Source organism: Physella acuta, unplaced genomic scaffold (assembly GCF_028476545.2).
Source record: "Physella acuta isolate Inbredline_101_S28 unplaced genomic scaffold, ASM2847654v3 ptg000197l, whole genome shotgun sequence".
NCBI classification, from domain to species: domain Eukaryota; kingdom Metazoa; phylum Mollusca; class Gastropoda; family Physidae; genus Physella; species Physella acuta.
In genome coordinates this window covers 643238-664569 of record NW_026731716.1, presented here as the reverse complement: position 1 = coordinate 664569, position 21332 = coordinate 643238, and the positions used below count along the sequence as shown (strand labels likewise).

Below are 21332 nucleotides of genomic sequence, written 5' to 3'. Positions count from 1 at the left end.
GCGGCGGTGATAAATTGGTCCAGATTTGACTAACACTGTTAGCTCTACTTGAAAATTCTATCTACTCGGTAGGTCACCATGAAGCTAGAATCCAGCGTTTAGAAACATAAAACTGACAAATACACAATTAACATAACGAACATTGAGCAACCAATGAATGTTTGGTCTCATAATTTTATGGATAACTCAAAATTTCCTAAAAACGAATTCACACAAAATAAATTTTAAAATCCCCGGAACAAAGAGTTAAGGGTGGATCACTCGGGGAGAGAACCGATGTTCTGTGATGACAGAGTTACGTTCTCTGTTCTTGTCTCGTGCTGGTGTCTACTGATGTCAGGACGAGGGCTGGAATACCTCTGTGGGAACACAGCCTGCAACATCTGGAGCCTGAAGGACTTGCTCAAACACACATAGATGAGAAAATTCGTCAGATCCCTGTTGGGAAAAAAACATCAAGATAATATATAAATATATTGGTATATATATACATATATATATATATATATATATATATATATATATATATATATATATATATATATATATATATATATATATATATATGCGTGCGTTACTAAAACTTGTGTTACCCGACACTCTGACCACCCATTTAACCAGTTACCCAATACATTAACCACCCATCTAACCAGTTACCCGACAGTCTGTGAAACGTTGACCACCCATCTAACTAGTTACCCAACACACTAACCACTCATCTAACCAGTTACCCTACACACTAACCACCCATCTAACCAGTTACCCGACAGTCTGTGAGACGTTGACCATCCATCTAACTAGTTACCCAACACACTGACCACCCATGTAACCAGTTACCCAACACACTGACCACCCATGTAACCAGTTACCCAACACACTGACCACCCATGTAACCAGTTACCCGACACACTGACCACCCATCTAACCAGTTACCCGACAGTCTGAGAGACGTTGACCGCCCTCCTAAGCAGCAGATACAGGTAGTTGTCCCGTAGCCCCATGCCGTAGGTGTAGCTGTAGTAGCTGACGATCTGGTTGATGTTGGCGGGCAGTGACAGCACGGTGTAGGCGAGTGTGGACACCACGATCATGGCGGTCATCTGACGGTCACGGCGAGGTCGTCTGCTGGCCTCTGTGTTGGCTTGTATAGCCTGGGGTAGTCAACAAAGTTTAAAACGTATTGGGAGACGAAGTGATTTGATAAATATAAGCCATTTCCAGCAATTTGGTTCTTTAAAAAAATATTACTGCTACGTCACACCAGAGTTTCTTCCGTACATCTCTTCTGTTACTGGTCAGTTGTAGGTTAGATAAAAATAGGTTAGAATAATCTAGAATTAGGGGAGAGTGCGTGTATGAGTTGAGTTACCCATAGAGTATTGTTAACAGTGTTTCTTCCAGACTTTTTTCTCCGGGGGGGCACTTGAAATTTTCGGGGGGGCGGTAGACTTTCTTCGGGGGGGCGGACACTGTTAAAAGTATATATTTTCTATATAAATTTTATAAATTTCATTTCGTTCGGGGGGGCGGTAAAAAAATTTCGGGGGGGCTTCGCCCCCCCCCCCCCCGAAGAGATGCCTGGAAGAAACTCTGATTGTTAACGTCTGTGTGTTGATGTATTGTTATCCCAAGGTCGAATGCGGTATAAAAGCTGGAGTGAATGGTTGTCAGGGGTTAGTTGGTAGTGATTAGGACGAGGGCTACTCTGGAATGTATATATTTGAGACGGAATAAAAGTAGTGACGAAGCGTTGTTGTTTATCTGAAACTAACCTGGACATAACATATTCTACCCCTACCCCCTTGAATAAAAAAAAGTATGGAATATAAAATGGAATTTATATAGAAAATATATACTTTTACCAGTGTCCGCCCCCCCCCCCCCCCACTCCGAAAATATCAAGTGCCCCCACCCCCTCTCCAGAGAAAACAGTCTGAAAGAAACACTGAGTCACATCATACCTAACCTCTTATCACACTTTGTCCCAGAAACCCGAACCCATCTTCCTTAATTACAAAATTTTAATTAAAAGCTTAATTGTTTGGTGCTAATGTCCTTGACATTCAGCCAAATCTTGTAATGGAACTTTGAAGGTCTAATAGAAAAATTTAGAAGCTAGAGCTAATTTGTGATAACGTTGTTCTGTGCTATAGTTATGTTCCAAAAAGATAAAGATTATAGCATTCTGATTTGAACATTTTTTTGATGCCTTAGTTCAAATACCTAACGCTGCAGTAATATTATAGCTGTAAACTTTCAATGGCAGCTAGAGTAACTAAATATCTGACAATGTAACAGCTCAAGGCTGCTAGGTTAAAACGAAAATTGTCTGTCTTTTATTTGTTACGTGACCTTCTCAATAACTGCTCGCTTCGTCTATCAATTCAAATCGTTCTTAAGGTTTTCAATTTAGTTTCAAGAATTTCACGATTCATTAAAGCCTCCCTTTAATATTAAGCACGACTTAATTAAGTAGGGAATATAGCAACAACTCCATTGCCTAGATTAGAGAGTTAAGCGATTTCGTCCATTGCTGATTGAAACTTATCGATCTTAAACGTAGCACAACTTTTGTAAGGATCGAGCTGATCTTGTCTACTCGCTGTTTTGTGCATCAACTGCACATTGAGAGTTTTTAAAGTTTATCTTTGTAACGTTATTACATTTTTGCGTGTCTTCTCATGCGGAGTTTATCAAAAGATTCTAGTTTTGTTGCACGAAATAAACATCGCAATCCTCATTAGACGGGAAAAGTTGCGTTTGGATGATCACTCATCCAGGGGGGCGGGGTTATTTGGTTCACAAAACCAAATACACAGACGGAAAAAACATACTAGTCGAGTATTCATAAAGCGGGAATGATGTCCCATATTTTTATATAACAGTACGGATTGGGTGGCACTTCAGTGCGATTGTGCAAATAGAAATATAGAAGTTTGTAACAAACCTGTAGTTTATCTAGAAAACATATAGATGTAAAGGCAAAAAGGTTCTAAGAATATCCTTTCCGAGAATGTGATATAAATTCATAACGTTCTGACTACGTCCCCTAAGTTCTACAGTGTAAACACAAGAACGACAACCCATGATGTACCTTGGACTTCTCTCTCAGTCCCCTGACCAGCAAGAGTAGGACGACGTTAGCGAGGAGGCTCAGGGCCAGAGGCACGTAGGAGAAGGCCGTCTTGCCGAAGTTGCTAAGTGTCTCAAACAGCTCCAGATTGTCTTTGTAGATCTGGGTGGTGCCTGGGGAGGGGCGTGGCAAGTATTGGACAGACAGACAATGTCGTGCAGTAGTAAGGTAAACATAAGGTACAAAACATTAAAAATAAAAATAAGGTAAAAATAAGGCAAGGCGTGGCCTCGCATTAGAGAGCTGGACTGCTAACCCGAAAGTATCGAGTTCGAATCCGGGTTTATGTAAGTAGAAACTCCCTGTCCATGCAGCTCTGATGGGTACCTTACTCAAGTTAGGGTAAACAAAGGTGGCTGGGCATAGTGCTGACCACACTTTCCCTTCAAATGCCGAGCTCTCTGAAACTGATGAACTCTATATCATTTGTCCACATGTGTCTTGGTCACGAACGTGGGAAAAAAAGATAAACTTCATATCCAGTAATAAAGCTGAAAAAGCTATGTTCGATTAGGCTGACTGCTAGGATTACTGTGTAGCCAACACTTACTTTGGGCGAAAACCCCAGCCTTGACCTCTATGACCGAGTAAATGGGGATGAGGTAAGCGTGGAAGGTGAAGGTCACGCACGGCACGGCTATGAAGACAGCCCTCCCGCCCTGCAGGACTGCACTGGACCTGTACTTGAGGGGAACCGTCACCGCCACGGTTCGCTGGATACTCAGGAACAGGTTGATGACGTACACTGAAAGTTCGTAAAAACTCCAAACATGCTCATGTCTACCACCAGTACTCATTGTTATTGTATTTGAAACGGAAAAGTTGACATAAAAACATGATTCGAAAATGTATTGATAAGTACAATAATCTTAATACACAAAAAGTATTTATAGGTAAGGGGAAATCATTCTCAAACAACGGCAAGTAACCACTTTTATGAGGAATACGTTCAAATAAAGAGAATTAACCCAAGCTAAGGAGAAGTAATGCTCAAAATACAAAAGTAAACCAATCTAAAGGAAAAGAACGCTTAAGTTTAGAGATTTAGAATAATTAAGTTAAAATTAGTGAGCATCTTTAAAAGTGGTAAAGAAAGCCAGTTGACCAACACTAAATTACTCAATATGGGAAGTAATCAGTCAAAAGGGAAATAACTGAGTGAAACTCACCAACACGGCGACAAGATACGATGATAACGTTAGAGATGAGCGTCCACAACACAGTTAGCCTGTCCGTGTTGCCGACCGTGTAGATGAAGATAAAAAGGACTGAAACAGACGAATGTTTTACATTTATAAAATACAGTAGTGAAATTTTTGTTGTTGGTGGAGGCTTTTTGCTGTGTCAGTCAAAACTTAGAAAAAGTAAAATATGTAATTTTTAGTTGCCTACTAATTATTTATAGCTAACAAAAAATATTTATAAATATACATTATTTAATAACTTATAATTGACAGATTAGAGACACATTTTATAAGCTCTTCTAAAAAGATAAAGTAGATGAAAACTTGATGTACTGACTGAGATTAGCTAAGTCACAGATCAACTCAAATATTTGACTGTGTACTAACTGAGATTAGCTAAGTTACAGATCAACTCAAATATTTGACTGTGTACTAACTGAGATTAGCTAAGTTACAGATCAACTCAAATATTTGACTGTGTACTGACTGAGATTAGCTAAGTTACAGATCAACTCAAATATTTAACGGTGTACTAACTGAGATTAGCTAAGTTACAGATCAACTCAAATATTTGACGGTGTACTAACTGAGATTAGCTAAGTTACAGATCAACTCAAATATTTGACTGTATACTAACTGAGATTAGCTAAGTTACAGATCAACTCAAATAGTTGACTATGTACTAACTGAGATTAGCTAAGTTACAGATCAACTCAAATATTTGTGTACTGACTGAGATTAGCTAAGTTACAGATCAACTCAAATATTTGTGTACTGATTGAGATTAGCTAAGTTACAGATCAACTCAAATATTTGACTGTGTACTGACTGAGATTAGCTAAGTTACAGATCAACTCATATATTTGTGTACTAAGATTAGCTAAGTTACAGATCAACTCAAATATTTGTGTACTAACTGAGATTAGCTAAGTTACAGATCAACTCAAATATTTGTGTACTGAGATTAGCTAAGTTACAGATCAACTCAAATATTTGTGTACTGACTGAGATTAGCTAACTTACAGATCAACTCAAATATTTGACTTCGTGTACTAACTGAGATTAGCAAAGTTACAGATCAACTCATATATTTGTGTACTAAGATTAGCTAAGTTACAGATCAACTCAAATATTTGTGTACTAACTGAGATTAGCTAAGTTACAGATCAACTCAAATATTTGTGTACTGACTAAGATTAGCTAAGTTACAGATCAACTCAAACAGGTTGAGGAAGATGATGAATTTGCTGGACGTGGTTTTCTTCTTGTCTCGACAAAATGCGAAGATGGTCAGCAGAAGGACAGGGGTTGTAATCCCATGCAGGGCGAAACGCAGTGGGTCAACTATCTGAAAGTTATATGTAAGTAAATAATTACCAACAGTAAAGTATAACTTCTAAGTGTAATCTTACAACAAATGTTATGACTGGTATAAGTGTAATCTTACAACTTACAACAAATGTTATGACTGGTATATCGGTGTAAGTGTAATCCTACAACAAAAGTTATGACTGGTATATCAGTGTAAGTGAAATCTTACAACAAATGTTATGAACGGTGTATCGGTGTAAGTGAAATATTACAACAAATGGTATGACTGGTATATCGGTGTATGTGTAATCTTACAACAAATGTTATGACTGGTATATCGGTGTAAGTGAAATCTTACAACAAAAGTTATGACCGGTGTATCGGTGTATGTGTAATCTTACAACAAATGTTATGACTGGAATATCGGTGTGATGTAAATCTTACAACAAATGTTATGACTGGTATAAGTGTAATCTTACAACTTACAACAAATGTTATGACTGGTGTATCGGTGTAAGTGTAATCTTACATTGATGTAATAGTTGTAATCGCCCTCACTGAGGTAGCCATCCAAATACTGGGTGACCCGCGCTCGTGGGGTCAATGTCCGACTGGTCGTGCTGTTGACATGAGGTTCAAGGCGCGTGATGTTTGTGTCACGTGAGCAGTTGAGAGAGGTCACTTGGTACACTGAAAGGGTAGGCCAACCAAATGTATTATTCTATTAGCACTTTTATCTATTATATCATAGCCTTACTTTTCACTACACAAACAGCAGGTTTATTCCGACAAAAGTACTTGAAAAGTCAAATTATAATTACTACTTGTGATCGAGTGTACATTTTTGTATTTTCAAAAATATATTGATGCATATGTATAATCGAATGTATAGAGCTGATGCATGTACGTCAGTTTGCGTGTTAGAAGGCACTAGCATATAGGTTGTGTAGATTTAATAATTGGTTGATGTATATGATGAAACACTTTTATTTCTAGTGTATGTGTAGGGACATAACGATTATTTAAAAATCTGGTAGTAACGTATAGTTGAACGAATATGTATATGTTTGGCACTTATCTATCTAGCATATGAGTATGGTTAAACGAAAGTTCGACACCTTCATGAGAGTATAGTTAAACGAATGTTTTACACTAACCTATCTGGCATATATCTGTTGACACTTACATATCCGGCATACGAGTATAGTTAAACGAATGTTTGACACTAACCTATCTGGCATACGAGTATAGTTAATCGAATGTTTGACACTAACCTATCTGGCATACGAGTAAAGTTAAACGAATGTTTGACACTAACCTATCTGGCATATATCTGTTGACACTTACATATCCGGCATACGAGTAAAGTTAAACGAATGTTTGACACTAACCTATCTGGCATACGAGTAAAGTTAAACGAATGTTTGACACTAACCTATCTGGCATATATCTGTTGACACTTACATATCCGGCATACGAGTATAGTTAATCGAATGTTTGACACTAACCTATCTGGCATACGAGTATAGTTAAACGAATGTTTGACACTAACCTATCTGGCATACGAGTATAGTTAATCGAATGTTTGACACTAACCTATCTGGCATACGAGTATAGTTAATCGAATGTTTGACACTAACCTATCTGGCATACGAGTATAGTTAATCGAATGTTTGACACTAACCTATCTGGCATACGAGTATAGTTAAACGAATGTTTGACACTAACCTATCTGCACTGTCGTGTTCAGAAGAAACCCACTAGGTGTAGAAACTCCAGCCTCGACTTCAGGTACTGAAAAATTGGAATGGTTACCTCCCCTATCACCTTCAACGCTCCAAACAAACATTGTTTTAGTCTCAGCCGAACGATTTTAAAACTCCTGTTCTCATTGGTCCTGTTAATGTTACAGTTGATGTTACTTTTAGGGATGCTGAATTAGGAAATTAAGCGTGTTAAAACAGAACAATCAGAATATGTCCGAACGTTGGTAACACATCGTTCACTTTTAAAACTTTTCAGTAAAATATTTGGTTATTTTTGACAATGAAACTTGGCAATGAATACCTTCTAGCTGTAACTTTAACAATAGTGTGAACCATTTTAAAACACTTTATTTTTTTAAAATTATAAACTTAGCAACCTTAAATATCTGCCGCTCGCATGGAACAAGTCAAACCTCGCGCATATAGAGAGGTCTGATCTGCCATGTAGCCTACGTGACGTACTATACTTACAAAACTAAACTTTTGATTGAAATCGATAGGATATTTGTGAACGATGCTTAAACCTGAATGCACAATGTCCCTCCGCCTCACTCAATCAGGCGGATATCTATTTTCTCAGGATTTATCTACTGATTGAAATTAAATTAAGTTAGAAAAAATAATTCCTTAAATTCCGGAAACGAAAATAAAATGGAATTGATTGTCTGATATAGAAGATCGCGCGCACGGGCGACATTAAAAATATTGCATTTTGATTGGCTAATCGATAGCGAGGTAAAAAATCTGGCTAGCCACATTTTCTCCGCGGAATGGAAACGCCTTAATTAGGGGAGACAAGGTCGGTAAAAAAAACGGGAGATAATTCACAACGTGGACGATAGGAAATAGCCAGTTAAAGTACGTAATTGTCCACCCTAATCAAGCCTAACTAACCTGAAAACGGACCACATAAAGTACTTGTTTACAATTAAAGACCTTTGTACTTTGAAAAAACATCTTCTGATTGGTTTTAACGATGAATTTTAAGAGCTCAATAACTGCTCGTTTCACCTAGTAGTTACGTGATTAAACTATACGATGCATGCTGTATAAAAATGTCCCGTATTTTAAATTGATCTTAAAAGATATAACTATATTAAATACTTAAGGGTTAGGCATTAAGGGGTTAAATTGATCTTAAAATATATAACTATGTTAAATACTAAAGGGTTCGAATAAGTCAACCATTAGTCTAGCTAATGCACCAAGCACACGTTGTTGTTGTTATTTTTAAACCAGTCGCAATTTTATTTGACACTGGTTGTGTTCATCTGCAAACCATCCATGTCACCATTGTTGTATGCTAACACATATCCATGTCACCATTGTTGTATGCTAACACATATCCATGTCACCATTGTTGTATGCTAACACATACCCATGCCACCAATGTTGTATGCTAAAACATATCCATGTCACCATGCTAGTATGCTAACACATATCCATGTCACCATTGTTGTATGCTAACACATATCCATGTCACCATTGTTGTATGCTAACACATATCCATGTCACCATTGTTGTATGCTAACACATATCCATGTCACCAATGTTGTGTGCTAATAAATATCCATTTCACCACTGTTCTATGGTAACGCATATCTCTCACACCTATTGAGAGGTGATATACGTGTCACCTCTACAGGAAAGAAATGAAAGTCAGCTTTTTTTATATTGAAAATTTTCCGTGATTGTTATTGAAAAAGCCTGATGTCACATGATTTATTCAGTTGTTTGTACTTGCAGGTTGGTCTTTAGGCTGACTAGAACAAATGTTTTTCTCTACACCGAGAGAGGTTGCCACAGTGGGTATTGATAGATGCATCGATTCTTTAAAAAGTAGGATTTACTGTGGAAAAACATAAGGAAACAAAAGCAAACTTTACTAATTGGTAATTATAATCTAGGAAGTCGATCTTATTGTAAGGCCAGTTGTTTCATTATGTAAATTCAAGCTAACAAAACTCTGAGAAAGTTACACAATGTGGGGACCGACTGTTTGAGAATAAATTAGTGTAATTAAATTCATTTCTTGATGTGTAACTTATAATCTGTTTTAAAGTATACAGGTCAGCAGATATTTTGTTTCACAATTCGTTTACTAAGTTTACATTTACATCATAGTCACCGTTTACTAAGCACACATTTACATGCTAGTTACTGTTTACATATAGTCATCAATAGTAGTTTCTATATATTTAAATAAGAGGGCTACCAAATAATTATGTAAGCTAAATTAAGTTCGTGATTGGGAAGACTGTGTGTTGCTTATCTTTGAAAACTAATTTTTCTTGTACGAATATTATTTTTACATAAACCTTAATATCCTGTAAACAAAAAATCCGATGGTAAAATGATCAGGTGTATACCGTAAAGTATAACTTTTGTGAATGATTAATTGAATGCTTTTATATTTAATTAAATAATGAGAGTTAAAAGATGTATAGAAAGAACAGTACATTTTTTTTTAATTAGTCGATTGCACTAAGTACACGAACACTCGCACACGTATGGAATAATTACAAATAATTTAGGGCAAATCACTGAGATAGAACATTTTAGGAGAAACTAAACACAACTCAAATGAATCAAGGAAGCAGCCATTTATTGTATTTATTCAAATAAAATTACACTGTACCCATCATTTATAAAGTAGTGCAGCATTGTTCACGAGGCAGAGAAAATTTTTTTATTAAAGTAATGTAAACAACACAAAGTGGCTTGTGGAAATGTAATGTGACCAGCTATCAGTTAAGTCTTTAGTTACATAGAGCATACATGCGAAGGTGAACGTCCAAGGATGACGCATTTTCCCTTGTAATCCTACACCAAGAAGACATAGTTCTGTGTAATTCGGAAAACACTCTGTTAAAAATACTTTGTATCCGCTAAAACTATCCCCAGTTTAATTGTATCCCGGCTGTTTTTATATCCGTTTTGTCCATCCGGCGGAGACATCCGGTTTCATTACGCGCACACCTTGTACGCAACACAAACTGTGCCGGAAAAAAATTGTCATCTACGTCTTAAAATCCCCAGTTTTTATCTGTGCAGGATTGTCATGGGTGTGTTGTTTGTTTGTTGTTTACAACTCCCCTACACAAACTGTGTCAACTGCGTTCGTCTTGCCTCACATCCGTGTAGCGTGTATAAATGTGGCCGTTAGGTTAACCACGGTCAAACCTGTCTAGGTACGATACTTCACCTGAACGTTTACCTGTAGTGCTAGACAATCACGTCATAATGAAATCTATTTTTATAGCCGTTTTTCTGCTGGCGGCGATTGTCTTGTGTAAAGGTAATTTTTTTTTCTTTGTTTTCTCTATGACTGAAGCTTGACTCGATAATTATTCAATGTTGTTCAAAGTTAACTATATGAACAAAAGCGTGTGAGTGTGAATTGGTGTGTATACATTTAAGTAGATCTATATATATATATATATATATATATATATATATATATATATATATAGATATATATATATATATATAGATATATATATATATATATATATATATATATATATATATATATATATATATATATATATATATATATATATATAATGCTTCTATTTATTTATTTTTAATGTTTTATATATATATATATATATATATATATATATATATATATATATATATATATATATATATATATATATATATATTTATTTATTTATTTATTTATTTATTTATATATATATATAACTTTATTTATGTGTATAACAGAAAAAATAGGACATCGATGTGTATATACATTTATGTAACATGTAGACCTACATGTAAAGCTACATGTTTACTCATAAATATAATATATTTGTAATAATGTTTTCTAGCAGGTTCGCCAGATTTCCAGAGATATTGCTCTAGCTGTAGACCAGAAGACGACTTCTGTAACCTGATGTGTAAGGGGAAACAACCTAAAGAGCCGGCAGCAACCATCGTTAAACGCCAGACAAAGTGCTCACAGTGCCATAAGCTGGACACCTATTGCAGGAACGCATGTGAGTAACACAGATCAATATAATCTCATAAGTTGATATACGTAAATACATAATATACATACAGGAGAGACAACTGTTAAATCAAATATAGCCGATAGTATTACAAACTCTACTTTCTATTTCGCGACTTCCGTAACCCAAGTTGATACCAGAGAGGGGTCATCAAATATCGGCAACCCACAATCTAGTCATTTAAAGCTATGGTGCGCGCCCTGGATAAGATTGCATTTCTCTGAGCGCGTCCACAGATTGATGAAGCCATAGAATAAAAATATAATAAAATTGATAGGGAACAACAAAATTGTGAAAACCTCTAGCTCGATCACAGAGTTGTGGTCTAGCTGTGGTCAAGGTGGTCTAGCTGTGGTCCTGTTGGTTTAACTGTGGTCATGGCTGTCTCGCTGTTGTCTTGGTGGTCTCGTGTGGTCCTGCGGTCCATGAAGCGGACCACAAACTAAACAAGAAGGCCAGTGTCCTCTGTCCAGCCTTGGCTTATGCGCCCCCGGCCGAATGATTGTAGACTATAAATAGAAACGCTATTCCTGGACTTATGGGAGGAAATATAGAAATCGTGTTTGCAATATCCCCGCAGAAGTTGAGTGATTAGCTCGTGTTGGCGGTTGTTTATTTTATCTCGAAACGAAACAAATTTGATTAATTTTTCAAATTGATGTTTGTTTGTTTTTCCAATAGATTTATATCTTAGAGGGGGAAAAAAATTTATTTTTAAACAAAATTCAAACTTTCAATGTGGAGTAATTTCGCGTTGCTTTAAGCCTGTCTAGAAAATATTTGTCGTGTTGTTCAAAGCCTGTCTAGAAAATATTTATCGTGTTCTTTAAAGCCTGTCTAGAAAATATTTATCGTGTTGTTCAAAGCCTGTCTAGAAAATATTTGTCGTGTTGCTTAAGTCTGACTACACTATATAATGTTTGACTCGCTATTCTGCAGGTGTATTCCATATGAACGGCTGTCTAAAATATTTGTCGTGTTGCTTAAGCCTGACTAGAAAATATTTGTCGTGTTGCCTGACTACATTGAACAATATTTAACTCGCTATTCTGCAGGTGTATTCCATATGAACGGCTGTCTAAAATATTTGTCGTGTTGCTTAAGCCAGACTACACTATATAATGTTTGACCCGTTATTCTACAGGTGTGTTCCATATGAACGGCTGTCTACAAATCTGTCAACAGTGGCGATCCTGGGACATGAACTGCCCCGTCAAGTGCAGACGTGAATTCTCTACCAGCAGATAAAACATTTTTGTATGGGTAGACGCGGCTTTGTCCAGAGCTATCAAGATGTCAACATATTAGTATGGGACTCTGACATAGACTATCAGTTTATTAGAAAATGAGAAACTCTAGAAATTGATGTGTTAGAATTTTACTGACTTATAATTCATCTATTAGAATGTGACTAACTCAAGAAATTAATCAATTAGAATTTGACTGAATCAAGAAATCAATATATTAGAATTTAACTGACTCGAGAAATCAATATATTAGAATTTAACTGACTCGAGAAATCAATCTTTTAAAATGTTAAAATAAATGGAGTTATCATATATAAACATTTTGACCTACACTTTTAAATACTATGGACACTATTATAACTAATACTTTTATTTCTTTTGAAACATAGTTTTAAAATGAAAATTGTTTTATTTATATGTTTAAAACGTATTTGTTCATAAATTTTATATTTTATTGCCGTACGCACTTTTAAATTATTTGTTTTAAGATTAATTATTTTTTAAAGAAATGTATATGTTTATTTGTTTATCACATGCAATTTATTCATGACGATTATAAATAAATGTCTTTCAAACTTTACTTTGAGCTTTCATTATCTAAATATCTTAATTTTCAATATTATTTCATCAGTGAAAATCAGCATAACTATCTAATAACCGCATCACCCGTTATTAAAGCTAAAAATAGAACGACTTTAGCGTAATTCTGTCTCCTAAAGTATCAGCTAAAATTGTAAATGATATATGATTTTCCGAAGGCATAGTTCTAATTTTAGAAAGAAGACAAAATCATAAAATCACAATGCTGCACAAAGACTGCAATAACGCATGTTAGCGTGGTCGGGTCGGTAAAGCTCATGGGTTGCTAAACCGAAAAGTCCCGAGTTCGAACCCCTGGCAGATGAGGCTCAAACAAAGGATAAGGAAATAAACCCAAAAATAAAAGCAGGCTGAAATCGGAGTCAACGGGCTATATGGCTAGAGGTTGATACATAATAATGTGTTGTTAACTTTCCACAGATAAAACACCTGGTTTGAGATACCGACAGTATCAATAACTAACAATAACTAGAAAGAGTCTTTCGTCCGTTTCAATTTTAAAATAGGTTTTGTATTTACAGGAGAGCATTACTAAAAAATAAATAATAAAACACTCTGACTTCAGTCTATCTGTAACACACTGACTTCAGTCTATCTGTGACACACTGACTCCAGTCTATCTGTAACACAGGGCGTGGGAAGTCAACAGATGGTTCTATTCGGTGATTAATTCTACGGTCATTAGCTATATATAATCTCGATCAAGACTGGAATAGTTTCTGTAGCTTGGCACAGTTTTACACCATCGTGTTAGCTTTGAATATTTCTAAGTTTGAGATTTATAGTTGAGATCTACAGGAGATAATCATGATGAAAATCTTAATCGCAGCACTGGCTTTTGTGTGTCTTCTAAACACAGGTATATCTTGAATATGTGTATCTTCTAAATACAGGTATATCTGGCAAGTGTATAATCTTCTAAACACAGGTAAACTATATCTGGCGTGTTTGTTTCCTCTAAACACAGGTATATCTGTCACGTTTGAATGTCCTAAAGACAGGTAGGCCTAACAGCATTACCTATTAATAACAATTGAATATTCTATGGTCATCCAAAAGAAAGCTTCCCTGAAAATTTCAGCGCGCTAGCTAACTGGGAAGTGCCAGAAATTTCGATCGCAAGATTTGATTGGAAAAACAAACAAACAAACAAACAAACAGAGAAAACAAGTTAAAGAAAACGTGGGAAAAAACGAACTGCTGTATAATATTCTCCCCAATTGGGATTCTCTGACAATAGCTAAGCATTCACTTTTTTTTAAAAATCAACTATTGGCAAAACAAGTCTGTAACAAAACCACATGTTTTCCACACATTTCACACCACAGATCCACAGGCGTCACAAATAAACATCAACGCTAAAGTTCATTTGTTCAATAAAAATGGAAACCCTTGAAAGCTTTTTACGAAGTAATTAAAGTGTGTAAATGTGTACTCCAATAATGAAAGCTATTAAACTACGTCAATGAAGAATGTATTTAAGATCAACGCTTAGCCGTAATTAATTACATTTCTTTATTTGTTTTCTTAAAGAGAATTTTTTTATTTCAGTATACACTTTTACATAACACCTTTGTTGTGACGTCATATTTTTGAAAAACGTCTCTCAGTGACAAGTTGTATACAACAGCTATGATGTGACGTCATATTTCCTTTCTATTTTTAGCCTCCAGCTTTATGCCCTGCAGCTTGTGCGGTCAAGGTGATGAAAATTGTTTTGCCACATGTGTCTGGAACTTTCCAGGCTTCGAGATTTTGTTAAAGAGAGGTCAGTTTGTTTATTGTAAATAGAGAGGTCAGTTTGATCATTGTAAATAGATCAGATAAAGGGATTTAATTGTGAAACTTCAGTTTGTTAGTTATAAATATATCAAATTAAAGGATTTAGTTGCGAGAGTTCAGTTTCGTAGTTATAAATAGATCAAATTAGGGGATTTAGTTACGAGAGTTCAGTTTTTTTAGTTATAAATAGATCAAATTAAAGGATTTAGTTGCGAGAGTTCAGTTTTGTAGTTATAAATAGATCAAATTAAGGGATTTAGTTTTTTAGTTATAAATAGATCTAACTAAAGGATTTAGTTGCGGGAGTTCAGTTTTTTAGTTGTAAATAGACCCAGTGGTGGACTGGCCCGCCGGTCTACCAAGGAAACATCTCGGTGGGCCCCTGGAAATATCTCTATGGCCTTCCAGGGATTGTGCTGTAATTGTCCTTTTAGTTTTAATTGTTTAAAAAAATTAATTCTTGGTATTTCCCCATTTCACTATTTTCTATTCCTTGACACCAACGTATACATTTAAGCTTTGATCGATAAAAATAAAAATAAAAAAACCATTTCAATCTGGGGATGGGATCATGAGGGCTCGTTTTAAAATTTCCAGCGCTTCTGGTACACGGTCATTCCGGCCCAGAATAGACCGACAGACATGGATGGGGTGGGGGAGAGGTTTTAATGGATGTGATGTTTAGAAGAAAAGATGACGAGTGGAGTTAAGAAAATGTCATTTGGTTTCTTGAAAAAAAAATATTTGAAAAAAAATATTGTTTTCTTTGTTTGACAAAATAAAGTTATGTTTCAAGATTTGACAAACACGTGTAATGGTTCATTTACTCACGTCTAATTTACTCACCCTTCCAGCCCTGGAGCACGTGTTCCTGAAGAAAGACATGTGTGCCTGCACCTTCTTTGACCCCAAGTGCCTGGAGACCTGCACCGCCTGATGACGTCAGCACATGCAGGGAATTCTGGGAGTAACACGATAAAATAATTTTACAATAAAATAAATGTGTGTCTTGAATTCTTCAACTGTTGTCTGACGATGATGTTTTGTATTGAAACGCAATCTCCCTTAACATCTTAGTCGCTTACTCCTGTTTCTTGTTGGTTTTGAATGAACAAAACAATTAAATATCAGACCGTTATTAATCTGTGTCGGTGAAAAATAATGATAACGAGATTGTATGAAGAAATGTTTTTGGTAACATTACTCTTGCTCAATGTATTACTTTATATGACACTAAAATGTTTCATTGTATATATATATATATATATATATATATATATATATATATATATATATATATATATATATATATATATATATATATATATATACATATATACATATACATACACATATAAATATATATATATATATATGTGTGTACAAGTATATATATATTTACATGTATATATTTATATATATATATATATATATATATATATATATATATATATAGATATATAGATATATTATATATATATATATATATATATATATATATATATATATATATATATATATGTATAAGTGTGCATCTGTTAAAATTCCACTTGATGTGTCACTACGTCTGAAAAGCTAAGGCTGGTGGCGGTGTTCTAGACTCGTCAGAAAAGAATGGCTTGACTTGATCTGAGGAAGACAGAATTATGAAATACCAGCTCTTAAAGACACCGGCTTGGGACGATCTCTCTATTAAAATGTTTTTAGTTTAATTAATGGGAGAGAATCAACCGGAAACAACAAACCGGATTGTTCCCCCTGGGTTATTCTAACACTCGTGTGCTGCGATCAATAGACCGGTCCATAGACCCCCAACTCCATGGTCTGTTGGCTAATCAAGTGGTGAACGATTAAATGGGGCTGAGACTGATGGTCCTTACTGAATCATTAGCTCCAAGTCTTGGCTGTATCAATGTGCCTTTTTAAACAGCCAATCGATATTTATAGACTGTTACAGGCTGAATTCGTGCGTTGTATCAAAGGCTAATCAGTTTTGTTCACACTATGAGGCCTTCAGTTTTATAATGTCTTTGTAGCCAGCATGTAACAGGCGAATGTAAGTAACATTTTAGTTTGGGATTTTAAACGTAACAGGCGAATGTAAGTAACATTTTAGTTTGTGATTTTAAACGTAACAGGCGAATGTAAGTAACATTTAAGTTTGGGATTTTAAACGTAACAGGCAAATGTAAATAACATTTTAGATTTGGATATTTTATCGGACTATATAAGAAATACCTTTTATGTTATGGTTGTTTAATTACCGAAACTGTGAACTATGAACTAACTATGAACATAATTAACCTAAAACTAAACCTACAAAATATAACGTAACTATCTTATAACTAAATCTTCTACTAATAATATGACTATCCTATAACTATACCTACAAACTAATAACGTAATATGCTATAACTATAACTACAAACTAATAACATAATTATGCTATAACTAGATCTACAAACTAATAACATAATTATCCTATAACCAAACCTACCAACTATGAACAAAATAAAATCTAGAAAAAGTTAACTGGATCTCACGGATAAGTAGGAAAAATTCAAATCCTTTACGTAAGAATTAGTTCTAAGTGAAATACAATCTAGTAAAAATACATTAACGCGAAACCTGTAGTACAAACGCTCATATAATTAGTCGTTACAATATTGCTAACAAATACAAGTGTAAAATGTAACCCTTTTCCTATCTAACAGTCTTACATAGAAGTGATCTGCTTATCTTTCTGGATTCATAGATTATCTGCCTGGATTAACTGGCGGATTAACTTATATTTTGGTGTTAAAATAACCCTGATAGCTTGTATTTTGTATATGCAAGTACAGTTAGACTTGTGCCTCGCAGACTTTGACACTATGTACAGTTAGATTTGTGCCTCATAGACCTTAACTCATGTAGAGTTAGATTTGTGCCTCATAGACCTTAACTCATGTAAAGTTAGACTTGTGCCTCGTAGACTTTGACACCATGTAAAGTTAGATTTGTGCCTCTCAAACTTTGACAGCATGTAAAGTTAGACTTGTGCCTCATAGACCTTAACTCATGTAAAGTTAGATTTGTGCCTCGTAGACTTTACTTTCTGACTTGACAAAATGAACAAGTGATCTACAATAGATAAATTACACACAGCTGATCTAGATAAGATAAGACGTTGCTATTGATTGAAATGACGTCACACTATTGTTACGTGATCTCCAAAAGGTCATTTATAAAACATAATGAGCCTGAGGTAATAGACCAGACACTACTGCCGTTTTGGCGAGGTTAAATCTATAAGTATTCGTCCTTGCCTTTTATTCAATAAACCCTTGAAGTTTAACATAAAGTATAATATAAATTTTTACATACAAGTATAATCTCAATATTTTAAGATTCTCATACATCCTAATATATAAAGGAAATACAAAGAGTGATTAGTTTCTGTTGAATCGATATTTTTTCTTCAATACAGATTTTATTAGGTAAGACTTATTTTAGAACTAAAAAAAAAAGCATTAAAATAACGTATATTTAACAACATTTTTAAAGTACTAAATGGGCTGCAACCTAAATACCATTTGATGGTCTAAAGACTCGATCATCTGGTAAATACCACTTGATGATGTAAAGACTGGATCATCATCTGGTAAAAACCACTAAAGAAACAAACGAATCGATTGACTTTAAATTTTAAAATGTCAGAAGCTAGAGGTCTGAATTTTTTGATTCTCCTCTTCTGGCAAACTGGGAGAATAATGGTTTTATAAAAGCCATTATGGATTTTTGTCATTTAACTTCCTATAACCACTTTATCAAATCAACATTTGCTAGCGTAAACAAATATTCAGAAGATTAAATTAAGATTAAAAATGACCTTATCTCATTTCTCCACCATGTAGATGACCTTATCTCATCTCTCCACTATACAGATGACCTTATCTCATCTCTCCACTATACAGATGACCTTATCTCTCACCAAAGAAAGACCACAGACAAGCAGCTACGACCACCCCAGTTTACGACCACTAGCGACGCCAGTTGACCTCTACAGATGTCCCGTGTCCACCCCAATCAACTACCAGTGGTGCCGCGACCACACCCATCTCAGCAGACGTCACTTGTCAAGCCAGGTCAGGTTTTAGTAATTTAGTGGTGGCATCAGTCTCAGACGTGTTGACGTCTTTTTGCAAACACCAACTGTTGACGTCATTTTTACATCTTCGTCGTCGTCGTCCGTCCCCCCCCCCCCCCCGCCCTGCCACTGATTTTTTTTAAACAGGTCATACATTAACCGAGAAATATGTCATTTATGAAGGTCACCTCTCATATGAAATTAAAAATGAAGTCATTAACTTTCGTGAGTTTAAATGTAAAACTAGAAATTAGCTACCTGTGTTTATATAATTTTACCTATCTTTGACAGTAGGAATATTCAAAGTGAATCTAAATTCTAAGGGGTTCTCTTTTCATAACCTTTAACCAACACTTCTGGCCAGAATAGTTGCCTAGATACGATGCTGATACAGCCAGATGCACTCAACTAATGTTATAAAATCGTTGCCTACATACGGTCCTGATACAGCCATATGTACTCAACTAACGTTGTTAATGTTTTTAAAATCGTTGCCTACATACGGTCCTGATACAGCCAGTACTAATGTTTTTAAAATAGTTGCCTACATACGGTCCCGATACAGCCAGATGTACTCAACTAACCTTGTTCATGTTTTTACCCACCCAGCATTTGCCGGCTGTGAATGACAGTTGGGGCGTGTCAGCTCGCTTCCCACGTGACGTGCCGGTCTACTGCCAGACAGCGCCTGCAACTGTCCGAAGGCTGGACTACTATCGTATGGAGAAGAACAGCAGCAGGTAGAGTGGACACTCACATATTTTATCAGTAGTATATGTGAAAAGCGTATGTATTTGACCAGTGGCTTAGGTAGGGGAGGGCGGGTGGGGTGGCCGCACGGGGCGCCGACCCTAAGTGGGCGCCAAAAGAAGTAGAACAATTTAATTTAAAAGCTCATTTTAAGCTGAAGTATTAAATTATATACAGTCAAAGTTACGAGAATAAACGACTTCAAGGCTTTCACATAGATTTAACTATTTTCTGTATCAATTTTGTGGCACCGAAATAGAAAATCTAATAGAAAAGTCACTGGTAAGAAGCTCCACAAACCTTTCCAATTTATTTATTTGGGGGGGGGGGGGGGGCTTTTTTAAGGACTTTAGAATGGGCATTTCTATGTTAAATTTGCAATTGAAAAAAGTTTATTGTAAATTTTTTTAGTCAGACTGACCAGCACATGAATGGACATTGGCTACGAGCGCTCTGCTCCCAGCCGGTGCCTGAAATCATCAACAAATACAGATCCAAGTCCGACAACAGACGGGTGAAAACACCGTGGTCACAAACTTACACAACACCAGGCGAGATCTCACTACGTCACGGCTGGGACAGCAATGCGGGGAGAGACCGTATCAGAACTTCAACAACCGGTGTCGAGTCACACTGTCCCACGGATAAATTACTACAGGCTAATCAAATTAGCATTGATCATAAACAGCAGCAGGTTCAAAGAGGGAAGCCTGTAACAAAATGGCGAGAGGAAGATATTTCTAGCGGTCGCAAATCACCGGTACAACTTTCGGTAGATATAACACCACTATCTATACGAGCTGATGGAACGTCGGATAATTTTTTACGCAAAAAAACAACTTTCCCTGAAGTAAACAGGAAAAGTCCAATGTATGCGGATTTTAAAACGCGGATGGCACAGAGGTACCCATTTTTAAGGAACAAGCAAAAGAAAAGCTACACCACAGGCCCTTGCCCATCACCCGAGCCGCTGGAGTAGACCAGAGTTGTGGAACCTGTCACTTCAGTACGGCAGAGTTGTCGAACCTGTTACAGGAGTAGACCAGAGTTGTGAAACCTGTCACTGCAGTACGACAGAGTTGTCGAACCTGAAACTGGAGTAGAGCAGAGTTATCGAACCTAGTTGTGAATTGTCTTTCAACTGAAAGTCCTAATACTGGATTAGCACTAACATAACAATTTAACAATATATATATCTAGAGTTATGTTTGTTCTTGCTAGATATATTTATTTACAAGTAAAGTTTTCTGTGTCGGTGTGTTTGAATGATCTCAACACAGAACTTTGGAGAGCGTTCGCCTGTGACACATCCTCTAGTAACTGTGCTGGGAGATTATCATCATAAACACACAGATGTAAAATATTAATACTATTTTACACAAAATTATATCTACATTTTTGTTTTTTTCATCAT

The 21332-nt window shown here is 35.8% G+C and overlaps 3 protein-coding genes across 4 annotated transcripts; 2 read left to right on the top strand and 1 right to left on the bottom strand.

Moving 5' to 3' along the window:
- Positions 1 to 257: 257 nt before the first annotated feature.
- On the bottom strand, positions 258 to 7477 carry LOC131936960 (uncharacterized). The gene is made up of 8 exons (XM_059294105.1): positions 7357 to 7477; positions 6158 to 6318; positions 5509 to 5665; positions 4303 to 4401; positions 3684 to 3878; positions 3095 to 3246; positions 934 to 1151; positions 258 to 438 (listed from the first exon to the last, which is right to left on the bottom strand). Exons 1-8 carry the CDS (start codon positions 7475 to 7477, stop codon positions 258 to 260), a joined length of 1284 nt encoding a protein of 427 aa, XP_059150088.1.
- Positions 7478 to 10507: 3030 nt separating this feature from the next.
- On the top strand, positions 10508 to 13142 carry LOC131937005 (uncharacterized). 2 transcript variants are annotated; one of them, XM_059294180.1, is made up of 3 exons: positions 10508 to 10692; positions 11231 to 11398; positions 12555 to 13142. In XM_059294180.1, exons 1-3 carry the CDS (start codon positions 10638 to 10640, stop codon positions 12656 to 12658), a joined length of 327 nt encoding a protein of 108 aa, XP_059150163.1. In that variant the 5' UTR covers positions 10508 to 10637; the 3' UTR covers positions 12659 to 13142. The 2 variants fall into 2 exon arrangements, with proteins under 2 accessions (XP_059150163.1, XP_059150164.1); XM_059294181.1 differs by having other exon boundaries at positions 10509 to 10692; positions 11234 to 11398.
- Positions 13143 to 17177: 4035 nt separating this feature from the next.
- On the top strand, positions 17178 to 20948 carry LOC131937020 (uncharacterized). The gene is made up of 4 exons (XM_059294198.1): positions 17178 to 17183; positions 18996 to 19166; positions 19778 to 19908; positions 20330 to 20948. The coding sequence occupies exons 2-4, from the start codon at positions 18996 to 18998 to the stop codon at positions 20895 to 20897; spliced, it is 870 nt and encodes a 289-aa protein (XP_059150181.1). The 5' UTR covers positions 17178 to 17183; the 3' UTR covers positions 20898 to 20948.
- Positions 20949 to 21332: the final 384 nt, after the last annotated feature.